General features: G+C 36.7%; 1 protein-coding gene across 1 annotated transcript in view; it reads left to right on the top strand.

The window, feature by feature from the left end:
* usp45 (ubiquitin specific peptidase 45) overlaps nucleotides 1-20,241 on the top strand; it is a 56,359-nt gene that overhangs the window by 23,930 nt on the left and 12,188 nt on the right. Inside the window, exons 6-9 of the mRNA XM_062063620.1 lie at nucleotides 135-286; nucleotides 4,278-4,373; nucleotides 6,655-6,785; nucleotides 16,965-17,052. Coding sequence (XP_061919604.1) covers nucleotides 135-286; nucleotides 4,278-4,373; nucleotides 6,655-6,785; nucleotides 16,965-17,052 — 467 coding nt within the window. The remainder of the gene's footprint in view (nucleotides 1-134; nucleotides 287-4,277; nucleotides 4,374-6,654; nucleotides 6,786-16,964; nucleotides 17,053-20,241) is intronic.

The raw sequence follows: 20,241 nt of genomic DNA on the forward strand, positions 1-20,241 counted from the left end.
ATGTAAACCTCTGACTGCAACTGTAAAGAAAATGTCTGAAAGCAACCCAGTTCAACATGTTTAAGGCAACTGATTTAAAGCCATGTAACCACCAGGCTCTTGAGTCATATATTTTTATATGCTTTGTGTTCTAGCATCAACCCCCAAGATCCTCAAACCAAGAGAGGAAGCCTCAAACTGTAGTGACCCTCCAAGAGGAAAGAGTTCAGTCATCAGCAGTGCATTGGTTCCTGTTAAAGGCATCAGTAACCTTGGTAACACATGCTTCTTCAATGCTGTTATGCAGGTTTGTACATTTCTAAGTGTAAGTAAAATTCACTCAATAACTACTATAGAATCTTAGATTTTACCAATTATATATTCATCTATGTTCAACTAGGGCTTCTCAATTATTAGATTTTGAATTGTATTCGGAATGATTAATTTTGAAAATGTTACAAAAGAAAATAATTAATCTCTCTATCCTGTCTTGTTCATGCAAACTACCATATGATCTGCTGTCCTGTGACAGCTGTCTCCATAGACATATCAGTGTTTCCCATATATGTATTTATTTGTGGCAATCAATGACATTTTCCCAGTAACAAATGCAGATTTGGCGCTTCCAATTTGCCATCGTTGATGAACATTATAATCAGTGCTAAGAAGACAGAACTTCGAGACACTCTTCCATTGTATGGCAACACTTTGTTTTTTTGGTTGTCTGGATCACCCCAATATGTAATCACTTGTTTGAGTTTATTTCGAACATTTATGCATACAACATGATACATCACAATTTCCAGTTTAGGAAGATGCAGAGCTTATTTAATCCTAGCCCTTTTCCTTTATATAGCAGTTGCTACCACTTTTGTTCACTTACTGTTCTCAATTTATTCACAGTATACTCCATAAGTAATAACATTAAAAAATAAATAAAATGATAATTAGGGAAGTAAGTTGTATTTCTTTTGGTGACATATATAAGATAATCAAAAAATTCACAATGTTTATCATGTTTTTTTTTTTTTGTACTTTGTGAACACTTTAAGCTTGAATTGGATCATATTAGTACATTGTTTGATGTCTTTGCCTAATCCATTCAATAATTTAATTCCACATACTGATATACTAAAGGTCTTAAGTGTTGTACATGCATACAAATGTTTTAAATAAAAATTTTCTCTAAGGTTATATTTCTTCTCTTTTGTTGAGAAGAATTGTTGTATGCTCTTCGGTAGCAGGTTGTAGTTTGCTTTATGCATAATTTTAGCTGTTTGCAAATTCACTATGTCATGGAATTTCAGTATTTTCGATTCAATAAATAAAGGGTTTGAATGTTCTCTATATCCAACATTATGTATTATTCTAACTGATCTTTTCTGTAACACGGTTAATTAATGAAGTGTACTTTTGTAGTTATTTCCCCATATTTCTGCACAATAACTCAGATATGGTGACACTACCGAGAAGTAGAGAATATGGAGTGAATTTTGGTCCAATGAATATTTAGCTTTATTCATTACTGACGTGTTTCTTGTGTGTTGTTTATTTTTTATGAAATTTCCAGTTCATTTTATCATCAATCATACCAAGAAATTTGGTTTCATTTATTCTTTCAATTTCTATTCCGTCTATTTGTATTTGTTTGACTTTCGCTTCTACTGTTAAAAATAGCATTATTTTAGTTTTACTAAGGTTGAAGGATAGTCTCTTTTTGTCAAACCATCTTTTTAATCTGTTAATTTCTTCTGTTATTATTTGTATTAGCTTCTGTGTGTTCTCTCCTGAACGAAATGCTGTTGTATCGTCCGCGAATAATACTAACTTTAAGTATTTTGTAACTTTACAAATGTCATTTATTTAAAGACTTTTTGCAGAAAGTTGACCACTTGCTGTTCTGCTGAGGCAACATCCACATTATCTGGTTCTCCTCCATTATTCACAGCTTTCGCATAGGATTTTGGTTTAATTCAGTGCCCTGTCACAATGGTATCATTGTTATCCTGATCCATTTCATCTATGATATTCCTCAGCATGTTGTCTCGTTTCACTGCAATAACTTCTTCTTGAAGAATCCTCATTTCTTGACGCATTTCTTGAAGGTCCTTTCTATGTTGTCATTCTGACTTTGCAGACTTTCTATATTTTCCTGCAGACTTCTTAGATCTTCTTTACAGACTTCTCAGATCTTCTTCGTATTCCGTTGTTGCTTTTCTATGATTTTTTTTTAAGTTCTCTTATTACTCTTTCCAGGTCTGCTTTGTGTTCTAATCTTACTCTTTCTATATCATCGACTATTTTTTTAGCATTAAGTCTTGCTTCCCATCATGTCCTTTGTCCAACATCAAATCTTACTTCCCCTTGTGTCCTGTGTCCAGAGAATCATTTGATTCAGATGACACAGAAGGTTTCAGGGTTTGAGATTTTCTTTTAGATTTTGACGTCGCAGCAGCTCGCTGACGTCAGTGCTTCTCGTATAAACTCGCTAACCAAAATCAGTTCGAAGTTGCCAAGTAACTCTCCTGTGGCTGTGATCACAAATCAGTGGCCAAAAGTCTTCACATTTATCAAAAACCCCAGTAGCAAAAGCGGAGCCTTTTTTCTTTGCGTCTTCTCCCATTGACAGGTAATGACGAAACTTGTTCCTTTTCTGTTTTTGTTTCCATTTCTGACATTTTGGGAATTTTTAATCAAAATCCGGCCATGCCTTTTTGAGAAATGTTACAGACAGACAGACAAAACACAGTGAATTGAATAATATATAAAAATTGCAGTGTTTGTGCCTGGTTGCTTTGTTCGACTGTCACTTCCAAACAGGCTGTAAGAGGGTTCCCTATTTGCATTAGTCTAAGCACTTGGGTGCGTCTTTTCTCTAGCGAAACAAAATTTTCACACTCTTGTCAGTCATCCACTCTTTTTGTCTCTGTGTGTAGAGGCAGTGCTGCAACCATACACACACAGAGAATTTGAGCCTCGTAAGTTAAACATAAGTAATTTGGATGGCCCCTTAATCCGTTTATGACATTTTCTTAAGTTTCATTAGAATCCGCCCATAACTTTTTAAGTTAAGTTGCTAACTAACTAACTGATGTCGGCGATTACATATACATCTTGGCATAGGTAAAAAGAGAACAACTGAACATTTGAAGGTGCTTTGCAAGTAACGCATAGGCAGGCTTATTGACAGGAGGAAGTCTTAATAATGAGGCTGCTTAGTTATCACTGTCCATTAATGTAGCGGAAGATCCTTTCACACCGTTCGAAAAACCACAAAATGTCCTAACACGGATCGTCGTAAACCAAAGACCACCTTTAAACCTACACAATTTGTTATCATAACTCTTGGTGTATATAATTTTTTTTCACTAATCCTTTTGATAATTTGTGTCTACAAAGTGGAAAGATGATAGTATATGGCGTTAAAATTGAAAGACTGCTGTTTTTTTGTGTATCTTTTGTCGTAATTACCTTGTGGCCTCTTATGTTCTCACAACTTTTGTAAACACTCCTGACAATGGCTGTATGCAAACCGGCTAGGTGGTTTTGAGATGTGGTCAATACAGTGACAAATGCAATGCTAACATGTTTACCTGCCCAGACACGAGTGGCTTTCAGTTGGTGCAGAGCATGATCACCATACAGTTCAACCATACAGCCTCCTTGTCGCTCTCCGGTTGTGTCATGGTCACTGCAAACCGGCACGCCTCTTTAACAATAAACCTGTTTTTTCCGCCATTTTGTTAATCACCCCTAGGACCTTCCTCGTTTGTTGAAATTCGAGTGGGCGCGCTTTATTTTCTATTTTCTCTCTGTCTCTTTCTCTCTTGCTCCCTCCCTTTATATTGTCTCCTTGAAAATTGAAATCTTTTGGGTGAAAACAGGTGATTGTTAGAGGATGAACTGTGTCTGCATTCACAATGCCAGCTCCATTGTGTGTGTTTTCCATAGCAACTGTCATTGCCAGGATGCGACAAAACAAATCTCCTGCAAGAAAAGGAACAGATACTCCTCTCTTATGATGGGATATTTCCGCACCGACATGTCCTTCATTAAATACTGATTCAAAACCTGTTTTCATAGAATGACCGCACCACCACCCTACTTAAGTTAGAGAAACATTTTAAAAAATTATTGCATTGAATTAAATGAATCTAGGAGTGGAAACTACTCGTTCATAATATGCAATACAATAGATACTCTATACCTGGCATTTTTAGAACTCATTGGATACAGCAATGAGATTTTCTAAATTATAAGAAATGGTTTAATATACTGATATGAAATATCTCTTGCAGAACCTGTCTCAAACACACATGCTCATTGACCTCATCCAGGAAGTGAAGGACAAAGGGTACAAATTGAGGATCTGCCCTCTCGTTGATGGCCATCTGGTATGACTGCATTTCTCAATCTTCTTGACCTCTGCAATACATTTTAAAATAGCAGATTTTGGTCAAATGTTTACTGTTATTAAAACAATTGGTCTGATTTGTGATATTGATTTGTAATATTTATCATGAAATATTTGTTAATTGTACATTCTAATAAAAGAAAAGTTGATAAACTGAAAGTTTATACAATTTTAGTCTTGAGAGTTGTCCTTTGTGGAATAGGTGTCCCCACTCCCAAAAAAACCTACAAATGCATAAAGGTTTCCAGTTCAAATTCTGCATTATACGGCCACTAGGGTATTTCCCACTGTATTTAAAGTGCAGGACGTGCCGATAAAATTGTGTAATTCATAAATATATGATCCTTGATCTTTCAACGTTGTGGTTCAAAAGGTGAGAGTGTGTATTTGCCGATTTAACCTATGATCTTTGAGATTGTTTAAAATTGATACAGTTGTCCTTCTGACGGAGTAATAATCACTGAAGGTAGATGCGTAGAGAGTAGCAAGTGGTAAATTCCAATAAATAGTCATGAATGTAATCTACTTTATAAACTTAATTCTAAGGGGAACTTTTTTTTTTTTTTTTTGGCAATTTTGCCTATCGTTCACAATCATTATGAAATATATGACGACGGATGTATTTTTTAATTCATCCTATTAAATACATGCGATCAAAAGTTTGCTTACAATGGAGACCATGGGAATCGCTCCATTCTGCCTATAAAGCCCTTAAAAACGTCCAAACACCTTCATTCGGGTTTTATATACATGCTGTAAGTATATATGTAATGTTGTAACAGGCACATTTATAATAACATTTAATATTTACGTATTTTGCTTATTTTAAGCATACGTGGCGCAATAATGTTCACAATGTTCGCTTTTACGGTGTAACACAGGTTACGCCGTGGACAAATCGCCACCTCATCGCAGGGCTAACACAAATAGACAACTATTTGCACTCCCATTCACACACTAGGGCCAATTTAGTGTTGGCACTCAACCTATCCCCAGGTGCATGTCTTTGAAGGTGAGAGGAAGCCGGAGTACCCGGAGGGAACAGACACAGTCACGGGTAGAACAAAAGACTCAAATTTTCTTATTGTGAGGCTTGAGCACTAACCACTGTTTCACCGTGCTGCCCACATTATCAGTAATACTTGGTTAATATTCAAGTCATGAAATTTAAATGGAGTATTGTTTGCGCTTTTTTGATTGGTTTTTAACTGGGTTTTATGGGCGGAATGGAGGACCTCAAATTGGCTTCGCTGTAAGCAGACTTTTATTTACATTTATGAGTTAGAATGCATTAAAAAAAATACATCCATCGTCATGTCTTTCATAATGATTGTGAACAATTGGCAACATTAAAAAAAAAAAAGTGCAGTTCTCTTTTAATTCTAGGCCTGAGCAATAAGGTCTAAAAATTTTTTTATTCAATTGACCCTTTTTTCAGATTTTCTTCCTTACCTTTAAATAAATACATACATACAAATGACAGAGATAATTGAAAACAAGTTTTTCTTTTATTTGATCAAAAACAACTAATTTGAAAGGAGACAAGCAATGTCACAACTTACAGAGATACATGCCATCAACATACACTGCCTCACTCAATTTTTAGTTTTACTCTGAAATTCTATTTTTGATCAAATGTTATTTTTCTAACAGATTTGAATTATACTTTGTATAAAATCATTTCCAAAAAACAAAATAAAGAGCTGTGTTCTCGGATGCAAAACTTCTGTCTTGAATAAAATATTTCTGTAATGAAAATTTTACTTTTGCCCCTTGTATGCAAATGAATAATAAACTCTGACATCGAGTTGGGTCTATAGTTTTAGTGAGTGGATAAACCAAGGCTTTTCCACTGTGTATAAGGGCAGCAAATGATTAGCAATGTGCAGAGCAACAGCTTCAGTGATTGCTATATGCATTAGCAGTAGCTGTGTTGTTGGTATGTATGTGAATCTTTACTAAGGAGTTGAAGGGAAGGGCAGGGCGGAAGCTACAAATGTTCCTTTAAAAATGTCTGTTACAAAAAACTCCAGTCTATGGATAAAATGTATTTATTGCACATGCATACGTTGCAATATTACAAATGTAAAATGTTCCCAATGTATTGCATGTTATACCATATAACCATTACAACCTGAAAATTATGCAGATTATTTTAATTTTCTAAAGTTGATATTAAAAAACAAGTATAGCCATTTGGTACTGCCTTTGTAAACAAAATGTCTGTCAACCATTATTTATATTGTCTTCATTAATTGCAGGGTCCGTTATTAGTAACCCTTCCCAGTCCTGAGCCTCTGACTGCAGCCATGTTTCTCTTCCTCCAATGCATGAAAGAACCAGGAAAAGGTCCAGTCAGTCCCAAGATCCTCTTTAATCAGCTCTGCCAGAAGTAAGACACTAACATTATCGATGATCATTCTCTTTTATAGTAAGCCTGTTGTCACTTCAAGTCATTCTCAGATTATAGCTCTCTGTATGTCAACCATGGTATTACAGTACATTACAGCATGTTTCTTGTTATGTGGGATCCACTGGTAGCCAACCCTCAATGTAGAGTGCCTTTGCTCTCCTAAAGACTGTACAACTCAGCTGCTAAAAGTCCCCCATTATCTAATGCAGTGGCAGTGATGGACTGCCCACATTTTATGCCATGTTATAACTTCCTTAATTTACTTAGCTTCACATGAGCATGTTCTTTAGCTAAATTCTTGTTTGTGTATCCAACCTGTACTCTGCCATGCTCATTTTGTGCGTGCATAGAGTTTAGGGTTGGTCTTGCACTGTTGTGCAGGTGGGTGACCAGGACATTTGATACTGGATGACTAGATACATCTCTGGTGTGGCTTTGACATTTATTCTGGTACCTAGCTTTCGAGCAGGCTTGTGTGTCTGCATTTGTTTGAAAGTGTGTGTATGTGTGTGTTTGTGCTTCAATCTCACCTGGTACCGTTTCAGCCAACAGCACTCATGCAGTCAATGTGCACTCAAACAGCAAGCACTGCAACCACCTGTATGCAATCACATGGAACTAATATTTCGTTGAGCTAATCTATTCCACGCGCATGCATTTGAAATGAGATATATCATGTTAAGTACTTGGTGCCTGTTAGTCTTATGATCAACGTATATAAACTTGTAGTATACTATTTGTGGATTTTATATTGTGACCACATCGTGCTTCTTTTCCACTTGTACCCCATAGTACCCATCTTTGTGTTGATGCTCTTACTAAAGTATGCGCATATGTGTGCTTCAGCCAATTGACTACCTCATTACCGGCATAATCTGTGATCAGGATAATGCTAAACTTGAGTTTTATGAAATAGTAAATCAGGCTAGGCGATATGGCTGAAAACTATCACAATATAAAATTTTTATATTGGTCGATATCTGTAATTTTTTATGACCTATGGAAAATATGGACCAGGAGAAAAGTATAAAAATGTTAACATTTTTGTTTTAAATGTAACCCTACTTCCATTATAATCTCCTCAGATTTCAAGGCAGAAAAGATAGGAAATATCAACACAACCATGGAAACCACTCAATCAATGTAAACAAAATTCTAAAATCACATTACAAAATTTAACAATAATCTCTTTAAATTAAAGTGCAAAAATTAGTACTATGTAATAAATGCGTAATAAAATGTAACAAAATAGTGTTAGAGAAACTTAGACGAACAATTATTTTCAGGTTTAGTGCCAGGAAGTTAAGTGGTCTGTGCAACATTTAATTTGGTCTGTTATTCTTATTTAAGTATGAAAATGAATTTATTTTATGCAGTTAATAATCATTTAAAGTATCACATTTGTTAGATTTTGTTATTTATTTATACAGTCCTGCACTTTAGTTTATAGCTGTTGTTTCTGTATATCTGAATAAGGAACGGACGAGGGTGGAAAGGACTACGGTCCTCCATTTGTTATTGATATCGATTTTGTCTCTATCGCGATATGTATTGACAGTTTTATCGGCCCAGCCCTACTAGTAAGTACAATACACTCTTTAAACAGTCAAACATTGTATTCTTTAACTCCACAACACTTTATAGATTTGGCTTTTTCCACTTGTCACTTTTTATTTAACTAACACCATGTCATGGTAACTTTTGAGAAATGTTAAGAAATGACAAAAGTAAGACAAACACTTTGGCCAATTCATAAGCGTTCTTAATTCCTAAAAGTTCTCTTTAGATTTTGATATGATAACCACACAATTTCAATAACAAAAAGAGTATTATATACCGTAATTTCTGGACTATAAGCCGCACCTGACTATAAGCCGCACCAGCTAAATTTAGGGGAAAATACAGATTGCTCCATATATAAGCCGCACCCGACTATAAGCCGCAGGGTTTTGATGTGTAATTACCGTAGTATATAGGGGTTCCTGCTACCACGGAGGGGATTGTCGGGACAGAGATGACTGTTTGGGAACGCAAAGCGTCCCATTTATTAACAATAAATCTTTCAATCATTCAATCAAACTTTCACATCTTTGACATGGCGAACAGCATTTGTGCAGAGTACAAATAATACAACGGTGCAAAGTAATACAAAGTGCTCGCCTGTACGTTATCAAAATAACCATCCTACCGGTATATAAAAAGTCAGTCTTTAATCATTGTGTCATCGTCTTCCTCCTGCGTACTAAAACCACCGAAATCCTCTTCGTCTGTGTCGGAGAAGAACAGGCCGTAAATAAGCCGCACCGTTGTATAAGCCGCAGGGACCAGAACGAGGGGAAAAAGTAGCGGCTTATAGTCCGGAAATTACGGTATATATATGTATATATATATATATATATATATATATATATATATATATCATATTATATTTCCAATTTGTTGGACATAAAATCTGGTAACATTTTGTCGAATTAGAGGTCAAAAGAACAAGTGTTCCTTTTTCTTTTTGTTGAGATATACCACCTTTGGTTATTTTCTTTATTAATTAATCATCTATCCAAACCATGTGCAGCGGTTCCTCACCTTGCAAGTACCCCAACTTACGACTATTTTGAGATACTGTCTCTCAGCTAATTGTTATACTTTAAGTTTCGAGCAAAATTTAAGTTATGAGCCTTCCAGCAGCTTGTTGGCATAGCAAACGCCACAGTGAACTCAATAAAATCTGCCCAAAACATCCCGTCTTACTAAATAGTGTTAGTTTATAGCTTGAGATCGACATAACTTTGCCTCTTTACTTATGTTGCTTGATGTCCGCGAGGAACAGTGAGAGCTACAGCGACTCTCAATGATGTCACACTTGCTTCACGCTGCTGCTCCAACTGAACTTTCTCTCCTTTAAGGAGTGCCACCATCCTTTTAATATTTGCAGATTGCACATTTCGTAGATCGCTGTCCGCGGGGTATACAGTATCTCAATTATATTAAATTACGTCCACAACGCGGCAAACAAACCCATGCGTATTGCTTACGTCATCACAACATCCGGCTTTGGCATTGCTGTTTCAGTGATCAAAGTATTTTTTTGGCAGCAAATTTTTGGTGCATCACTAGTCAATAGTGCGCAAATGATAGGCTATATATATATCCATGCAAACATTATACTACTTAAATTTGTTTTCACGTTAAAATAGCCCCTCATTTTTAAGATGTGACAGCTTTTATTTTGCCGCGGCTGACCGCCAAGATCAGTTACACGTAGGGGAAACCCTGTTATTATTACATTACAGTACCTCATAAAACAACTGTATTTGTCAGTCGTACATTGTAATGTATTCTTTTTCAAACAATGTCTTATCTAAAAGTTATTTTTTATTTTTAAAAAGCATGTTACATGTTACAATTGTGGTATGTAATGGAGTGGCCCAGCACCAATTAAATTAAATGAAGTTCAATGGGTATTGTTCATTGAACCAATTGAGCTCATAAGTTGAGGTAGTACTGTATATTGTAAACGTTGTCAAAAAGAGGTAAAAAAACATTTTAAAATTCTAATATTTGTCTTCATCCAATGCACTTAGAAAAAGTACTTTTATTCTTTTGATTGAATCATACTAAATTCTTGTTGAAAATATTAATACTTGTAATTATAGTTGCAGTGGAAGTGACATGTCTAATAAACAGCCTTGACAAAAAGGTCACGATGAGACATTCATGTTTACCTGCTTCTTTCTCGGACAGTGATGACCCACTTTACACTTTGTTGTATTGGGAGAAAAAAATTGAGAGATAGCTTATTTTTTATGTTTACTTCGCGGAAATGTCAACATACCCACATCTTTCAAATATTATTCACCATCCTCCACGAGAAGCCTTGCATTTCAGTTGGAAACAGCCAAGAATAACAATGAACTCCATCTATTGCTGTCACACATACACACACGTACGGTACAAACACAATAAGGCGAGCCTCATGTGTTTGTCTGCACAAGAGCAAGATTTTTTTTTTTTAAAGAAGGCGATATTTACTGTTGCTTTCACAAAAAAAAAAAGTACAAATATTGTGCTTGTGTGCTTTTCTAAGACATGGGCAGAGGCTAACATTCTCGTCTATTAAATTTGGACTACAAATTCATTGGAATACAGAAGTGTTTCTAGGTGTAAAACAGGAAAACCTGCAAATACAAATGAGCGGATTGCATCTTAATAGAAATATTTGCAAACTTCAAACATTTCCCTTCTTTTTGTAAGGTGCGACACTTCACCATCCACCCAAAACCATTTTAAGAGGTCTTCCGAACAATTATTGAAAGTAGTTCCAACCAAATGTTATTACACAGGACCTGTTCAATTACGGTATTTATAGGAGCTTATAATATGACGCTGGCTGCTGTGAGCTCAGAATGAAGAAAAAAAACAACCAGCAGGAATGCGAGAAGCACTTTTTATTTTAACAAACTCTTTATGTATCGGCAGTCAACAGTGTACAGACCAACTGCACAATTCCTGTCTTCACAATAAAAGTGCTGCTACATCCTGCCTTTGCTAACAGAATAAGGGTCTCAGAAAAGTCGTGCAAACCAGCTCGCGAGCTACGGAGATAACGCCAATGTATTTTTATAAAGTTCAATACAACTAATATGGATGCTGGACAAATAAGAAGCTCAAAACCAACCACTTTAATGTGGTATTGGAAAGAGAGGAGGACCTGTTTTTCCTTCCACAATGTAAATTTAAGAGTTGTGGAACTTATCACCAACTACTGTGAAACCTGTATGACTGCAATCAATGCACGTCATCAGAATAAGGTATTACACAAACTTATATTATTGTCTTCAAGAAAGAAAATAATCTATATGCGTTAAACGTCCTAGGATTTTTATTAAACACCTTTGACATTTACAAAAACAAAACATGTATTATATATTCTATATATACATAGAGTACAGGCCAAAAGTTTGGACACACCTTCTCATTCACTACACAACTGATGGTCCCACCCCATTGATAAAGCAAGAAATTCCACTAATCAACCCTGATAAGGCACACCTGTGAAGTGAAAACCATTTCAGGTGACTACCTCTTGAAGCTCATCAAGAGAATGCCAAGAGTGTGCAAAGCCGTAATCAGAGCAAAGGGTGGCTATTTTGAAGAAACTAGAATATAAAACATGTTTTCAATTATTTCACCTTTTTTGTTAAGTACATAACTCCACATGTGTTCATTCATAGTTTTGATGCCTTCTGTGACAATCTACAATGTAAATGGCCATGGAAATAAAGAAAACACATTGAATGAGAAGGTGTGTCCAAACTGAGGTAAATCACATCGACTTGGTCATTTGATAACTAGCTCGCCTGCTGAAAAAATTTGGGCACCCCTGATATAAAGAATGTCTTTTTTTTTACACAATTTTGTATTATTAAAGCTGAAATGTTCACAACCATTGTTAAATGACAACAAGGTCAGCTGACTTATTGAATAATTCTGGCCGCTACAAACTCTGAAGATCTAAAGCAAGTTAGGTTTGGTGATGAGAAAACTGCTCAAATAAAACTTTAACACACACCCAACAAAAGTCTGTTAACGACTAATGCATATAAAATATGTATATAATTATTATTTTTTTTGGCACAGTTGGGTGATTATTCTATAAAAGTGTTTGTCTTCATGTGAGTAAGTGCAGTAGTCATTTATTTTTTTATTTCTTTCGAAGTGCATTGTGCTACTTATACGTGTGTGTTTGGGGGATGAGCTTGTGTGGCCTTGTGTCTGGTACTAACTCATCCGGCTATTAATTGTGTTAGCACCGCAGCTGTTTGCATTGGCCAGATTGAGAGCACCGCTACAGGGCCCTTCTGCTTCCCTCCACTGGGATGAGCTTACAGACCTCTTCTTTCCCACTAACTCTTACCAAGCTTTCCAATTTTTACATGTTTATTTTTATGTGTTAACCTTCTACCTCCCTGTGACTTATAGTTTTCATTCTCTCTGGTCTCCTTGAGGAGGTTAACAGACATGTTAGTGAAAGAAAAGGTGGACATTCCGTTGCATGCTGTTCATTTTTAGGTCTTGCGAATAAATGACATATGTGCCCTCCACCATTCTTACCCCTCCACCCACCCACCTTTGCCTTTCGAATGCACGCATATTGTGTCAGTATTTAAGGATGGGGGAGGTTGACTTACAGTAAGGTAGCACTAGACCCCCCCGCCCTTGTACTTTCCCGTCTGTGACCTGCATTAAGGACAGGTTGTTGGCCATCTTTCTTCCGGGCATGGACATCTATTCTTTTACCAACTAAGTGTGTACATGTCCAAAAAAAGTTATTGTCTATTTGTCCCAACTCTCTGCCTAAAAAGCAATTATCAATATTTTGATTGTTGGTCTCCTGGACTTGCTGAGTCGTTATAGACTCCTGTCTTGCTTCCTAGTTTTTGTAATGCTGTAAGACCAACCTGTCCTTTGGTTATGTGGCTGCCCTGGCCCAACAGGTTCAAGTGACTCTATCCTTTGCTGCCCATCTGGCCTTAACATCTGCCCACACATCTGTTCATTGTTGACAGCCAGGGGACGGTACCAAGGAGAGACTCTCCTCTCAACACATTGGTGGTAATGCTTTGCTTGGAAAGTGTTCCAACTAAAAAAAATTTTTAAAAAACCCTGCAAGCGCACAAGATAAAGCTTTTGGATGCCTGCTACTACTAGCCAATTATTTGTCTGTAAAATGTTTTCCTGGATTTGTATTCAAAACTATTTGACTCCTCTTAGTATATTAGATTATTTTGTAAAATGCACAAAACCTTTTAAAAAAATTCCAGTAAAATATTTACATTTGAATCCCAGTTTCGTTGATCTGTTAAATGTTTTTTGTTTTGGTGTTACACTCAATCACACGGGGCCAAAGTTCAAAGCGCATTTTAGATCTTGGGTCAAAACAGAATTTAATATTTAAGAACCTTGCTCTAAGGCTGCATGGTAGCCTTGTGGTTAGCACATACAGTAGGTCGCACTGTCAGGAGTTTGGGGTTTAATTTTTTGTTTGGATCTCTCTGTGTGGAATTTGCATGTTGTACATGTGTGTGCGTAGGTTTTATTCCCTCTGTACTCTGGCTTCCTCCCACATTCCAAAAATATGCATGTTAGGTTAATTGAAGACTCTAAATTGTACATCGGTATGAATATGCCTGTGAATGGTTGTTTGTCTATATATGCCCTGTGATTGGCTGGCATCCAGTCTAGGGTGTACTGTACTTTCAGCCTGAAGTCAGCTGAGATAGACTCCAGCTTACCCGCAATCCTAATAAACTGTATGGAGAATGGCTGGAGGCTCTAAACCAGTGGTTTTCAACGTTTTCCAAGCCAAAGACCCCCAAACTGATGGAGAGAAGAAGCAGAGACCCCTTACTTATATATCTTGGAAAAAAAACGTGATTGTATTTTACAATTAACTGGTCTTAAAGGTACTTTGTTATTGTGCAGTACTAAAGATATTCAAATAATAACAATATTCTGCCACTAATAGCTAGCTGGCCACTAGCGCTCTAATCTCCAACTGGCAACAAGTGTGCTAATCATTGGCTGACAACTAGTGCGCTAATTGCTAGCTGTTAACTAGCGTGCCAATAGCTAGCCGACAAATAGCACTAATCGCGAGCTGACAAGTAGCGCGCTGATCGCTAGCTGGCAACTAGCGCGTTAATCGCTGGCTGTCAAAACTAGCGGGCTAATCGCTAGCTGGCAACTAACGTGCCAATCGCTAGCTGGCAACGAGATCTGAAACCGCGAGCTGACAACTAGAGCGTTAATTGCTCGCTATCTTAAATGCTAACATAAGTACGTTAATATTATTTTTTCATGTTATATGTTATTATTTATTCACATTCAGCTACATGACAGTATGTTGGCTCAATCTTCATGTGTGTTTAAAGTAGGGGTGTCAAAGTTAACGCAATAATAACGGGTTAACTATAAGTTCCTTTCACGGCGATCATTTTTTTAACGCACAATTAACGCACTTGCGTCCTTCGTTCCTTTACGGGGAAATGTAAAGGCATTACATCCAGTTACTGTTGAGCTACATGCTGGAAAATAGTGAGCAGAAATGTATAAAAAAAAAAAAAGGGTACATAACAAAAATCTCAGTACTATTTTATCTTCAATTGCCGTGAGACAACATCATTGTAGCGAATGCCTGCTGGCGCCTTTGCTTGTAGAGAGGAGGAGCTTCATGTCTATGTTTACATTACAGTTGAGTGCATTAATAACATATATATAATACCAATAATAATAATAATATTTATATATATATATATATACATATATATACATATACACATACTGTATATAAATATATACATACATACTGTATATAACATATAATGTAGATTGTTACTCAAACTGTTTTGGTAAAATAAAATAAAAGCTCAATAGAAAAAAAGAAGGTAGAGAGGAAGTTTAGAGTCACTTTTATCTGAGACTTTCGTCAAAACTTGTCATGACACTTCTAATACTAATCCCACACTTCTGGCTTCACAATAATAGCGCTATGCGTCACATCCGTGTTTTGTAATGTTATATGTTATATTTCTCCCTAAATAAATGTTTCATGGCAAATTTAAATAAAGTATATATTCTTTTATAACCTGTTCTGATTAATAGTCCGCAATTACAGAATGTTCATCAGGCTGACTATTACATTTTATTAATAAATAAAGAAGGTTTAAACATTGTCATGCAGAGATATGAATACCATTAACTTGTATAATATGTAAGATACAGAATATCATAAGCATTTATTCAGGTAGAAATATCACTGATTACATTACCTAACATGATCGTAACAATCCACATTTTGTGTTAATAATGTGTGAAACTGGTATTGAAACATGGTGTAGCTCTTCTCCTCTGAATGCAAGTGCTTCTACAGCAGAGGTACAAATTCTGTATTCCTACAAAATGCAATGCAGGTATTTTTTTTTATTGTTATTAAAAGCGTGTTTTTGTCAGTTTTGGGTTGAGCTGTTTAAAAAGCATATTGTTTAAAAAACATTTAATTAAAGCAACTAATTGTTCAGTCATGGCAATATAAACCTCAAAAATGATCTGTCTAGGGTACACTTATTAATGATGAAAAATTATATATATCTGCAATAAATTGTGATTTATTTTGAGTTAACTATGAACAAATTGCAATTAGATATTTTAATTGTTTGACAATCCTAATCTAAAGACATGTGGAAAAACTGCACAAAAATCTACCAACAATTTTACGGACCCCTGCAGTAATTATGTGGACACCATGTTCAAGACTGTTTTAAACTGTTTTATTTTTGTTGTTTTAAGTAAATACTGAAGATCTCTAATGTCACAGCGAGAAAGTCCTGGCTTCGATTCCCGGGCTCGGGGTCTTTCTGTGTGGAGTTTGTATGTTCTTCCCGTGACTGCGTGGGCTGTCTCTAGTTATTCCGGCTTCCTCACACCTCTAAAAGCATGCGCCTCTGGATAGGCTGATTAACAACACTAAATTGACCCTCTTGTGTGAATATGAGTGTGAATGGTTGTTTGTCTATCTGTGTTGGCCCTGGGATGAGGTGGCAATTTGTCCAGGGTGTACCCTGCCTTCCGCCCGAGTGCAGATCGGATAGGCTCCACCCCCACCCCCCCATGACCCTGAGAGGGATATTTGGTAGAAAATGGATGGATTGATGGACCTGTTTACTTTCTCCCAATGGATTTTAAATAATGTGCCTATGAAGGCCATGTGTAATAAACATGTTTCAAAATACTGTTTTTCTACTGAATCTGCATCATATGAAAATTTGGAAAGCTTTTGGTCTGCTCTGTATAATGTCTCTTGATATGTTATTTGGTCTACTGACACATACACAAACAGATATGATTAGATGCAATAACCTGATGAGTACATATTTGGTTCATGTGATATTTTAGTCGTTCAGTCGTTACCATACAGCTACAAACAAGGACAAATTGATTCACTTTAGAAGCATCAGAATGTTTTCAACATTTGAGAAATGTACTTTGTCTGTTGCAAAACATTACTACATTTAAAAGAATTGCAAAAGTGAACATTGTTTGATTATGCCCTTTTAATCTTGCATAAATATTTTAATAATGTTTTCCTTTTTTTCCTTTGAGGGCTCCACGTTTTAAAGGCTATCAACAACAGGACAGCCAGGAGCTTTTACACTCTTTACTGGACTCCATACGAGTAGAGGAAACGAAAGTGAGTGATATGTTTTCATTTCTTTGATGAAAAAGAACCTCAGATATCCTCCTGAGAACCAACATGCTCTGCAGTGGATATTTGTTTTTGGTCTATTTCTTTTGTTGGAGTTACAAATCTCTGAAGAAAATAGCCCGGTTAAGCAAAACCCACATGTCCACTGCAGAGGATGCTGGTTTTTAGAAAAACATTTTTCTACACAAAATAAAGCATCAGTAATACAGTTACACTCATCCTAAATATTAGCGCCAAAATGTTCATAAATTATTTATTTTTAATGAACTTGTTTTCATTAAGGAAATCACTCTTTACAGTAATAACTGAAGGTTTGGTCAATACATCAAAATGTATACATTACACCAGACCTGGACAATTATTTTGACTAGGGGGCCACATTGGTTAATAAAAATGTTTTCTGGGAGCCGGTGTGTGTGTGAACGTGCAAAAGAAAGGGGGAAAGGGAAGTATTCGGATTGAGCCTAAATACATAGGCTAAAAGACTTCAGTATATTAAGGGTGAGAGACATACATACAGGACTGTCTCAGAAAATTAGAATATTGTGATAAAGTCCTTTATTTTCTGTAATGCAACTAAAAACATGAAAATGTCATACATTCTGGATTCATTACACATCAACTGAAATATTGCAAGCCTTTTATTATTTGAATATTGCTGATTTTGGCATATAGGTTAAGAAAACTCAAAAATCCCATCTCAAAAAATTAGAATAGCAGTATTGGGTCTGGTGTCTTTCGGCTTCTTCTTCACAATACCCCACAAATTCTCTATGGGGTTCAGGTCAGGGGAGTTGGCAGGCCAATCGAGGACAGTAATGCCATGGTCAGTACACCAGTTACTGGTGGTTTTGGCACTGCTGGATCATGCTGGAAAATGAAATCATCATCTCCATAGAGCTTTTCAACAGATGGAAGCATGTAGCCGTATTCCCATGGTCAAGCCACTCCTGAACTCAAGACAATGGAAGAAGTGTCTGACTTGGGCTATGGAAAAAAAGCACTGGACAGTTGCAGAGTGGTCCAGACTCTTGTTTTCAGAAGAAAGCAAGTTTTGTATTTCATTTGGAAGTCAAGGCGCTAGAGTCTGGAGGAAGGCTGGAGAGGAGAAAAATCCAAGTTGCTTGAAATCCAGTGTGAAGTTCCCACAGTCAGCAATGGTTTGGGTAGCCATGTCAGCTGCTGGTGTTGGTCCACTTTGTTTCATCAAGTCCAGAGTCAATGCAGCTGTGTACCAAGAGATTTTAGAGCACTCCATGCTTCCATCTGTTGAAAAGCTCTATTGAGATGATGATTTCATTTTCCAGCATGATCCAGCAGTGCCAAAACCACCAGTAACTGGTGTACTGACCATGGCATTACTGTCCTCGATTGGCCTGCCAACTCCCCTGACCTGAACCCCATAGAGAATTTGTGGGGTATTGTGAAGAAGAAGCTGAAAGACACCAGACCCAATAGTGAAAATGAGCTAAAGGCCGCTATTGAAGCATCCTGGGCATCCATAACACCTCAGCAATGCCACAGGCTGATTGCCTCCATGCCACGCGGCATTGGTGCAGTAATCCGTGCTAAAGGATTCCCAACCAAGTACTGAGTGCATTAATTGACATTTTCAAATTTTTGATTTTTTTTGCTGTTATAAATCTTTATTTTTTACTTGGTCTGAGGAAATATTCTAATTTTTTGAGATGGGATTTTTGAGTTTTCTTAAGACGTATGCCATAATCAGCCATATTAAAATAATAAAAGGCTTGCAATATTTCAGTTGATGTGTTATGAATCCAGAATGTATGACATTTCCATGTTTTTAGTTGCATTACAGAAAATAAAGGACTTTATCACAATATTCTACTTTTCTGAGACAGTCCTGTATGTGGATGACTCTAACTCAGTGATGTCATTACTCCTTCAATAAATAAACCCAATAAAGCTGCTTTTGATTCTGATTCTGAGAGGGCAGTGTGAAAAACGACTCTCAAACGAATGAACTACAACTGTGAATCGGTTCTCATCGTTCACTTGAAAAAGACTCATCTCTTGGGGACATTCGATTTCAAATATCTTCAAAGCCAGGTCATATATTTTTCCCTGTGTTTTGTGTTTGTTTCTGTGTCAGTGCTCCATTCTCCGTTTTTTTTACACTTCCTGTGTGCTTGCTCTGTCTGGAGCGTTGATTAACACGCCTGTCTCTGGTTTGTAATTAGAAGATTCACTTGTGGACAATCACGGATTAGAGGGGGTATATTAGCCGACAGTGCTAGTACATTGTTGAGTGCACACTTAAGTTGTGTAATTTACCTTTTGTCTACTGCTTAAGATACAACAATCCTTTATTTTTTACAAGGAAATTGACACTATCTTTTGCAGTTTCACTTATGGTTGACTGCTTGGCACACGCCGGTGTGCTTTGTTTTTTTTTAGTACTCTGTTTGGTAGCTAATACACTCAGCATCAAGGATTGAAATTGGGAGATAAATCACTTAAATGATTCCCGGGCGCGGCCACCGCTGCTGCTCACTGCTCCCCTCACCTCCCAGGGGGTGAACAAGGGGATGGGTCAAATGCAGAGGTTAATTTGATTGATTGAAACTTTTATTAGTAGATTGCACTGTGCAGTACATATTCCGTACAATTGACCACTAAATGGTAACACCCGAATACGTTTTTCAACTTGTTTAAGTCTGGGTCCACTTTAATATATTCATGATACAGATATATACTATCATCATAATACAGTCATCACACAAGATAATCATCAGAGTATGTACATTGAATTATTTACATTATTTACAATCCGGGGTGTGGGATGTGGAGGGGGGGGGGTAGGTTTGGTTAATATCAACACTTCAGTCATCAACAATTGCATCATCAGAGACATGGACATTGGAACAGTGTAGGACTGTCTTGGTAGGATATGTACAGCAAGTAGAGAACATAGAGAGATCAGAAAGCATAAGAATAAGTATCTACATTTGATTATTTACAATCCGGGGAGGTGGGATGTGGAAGTTTAGGCTTGAAGTTGCCTGGAGGTGTTCTTTTAGTGCGGTTTTGAAGGAGGATAGAGATGCCCTTTCTTTTACACCTGTTGGGAGTGCATTCCATATTGATGTGGCATAGAAAGAGAATGAGTTAAGACCTTTGTTAGATCGGAATCTGGGTTTAACGTGGTTA

The sequence above is a fragment of the Entelurus aequoreus genome, linkage group LG11 (assembly GCF_033978785.1).
Source record: "Entelurus aequoreus isolate RoL-2023_Sb linkage group LG11, RoL_Eaeq_v1.1, whole genome shotgun sequence".
NCBI lineage: Eukaryota > Metazoa > Chordata > Actinopteri > Syngnathiformes > Syngnathidae > Entelurus > Entelurus aequoreus.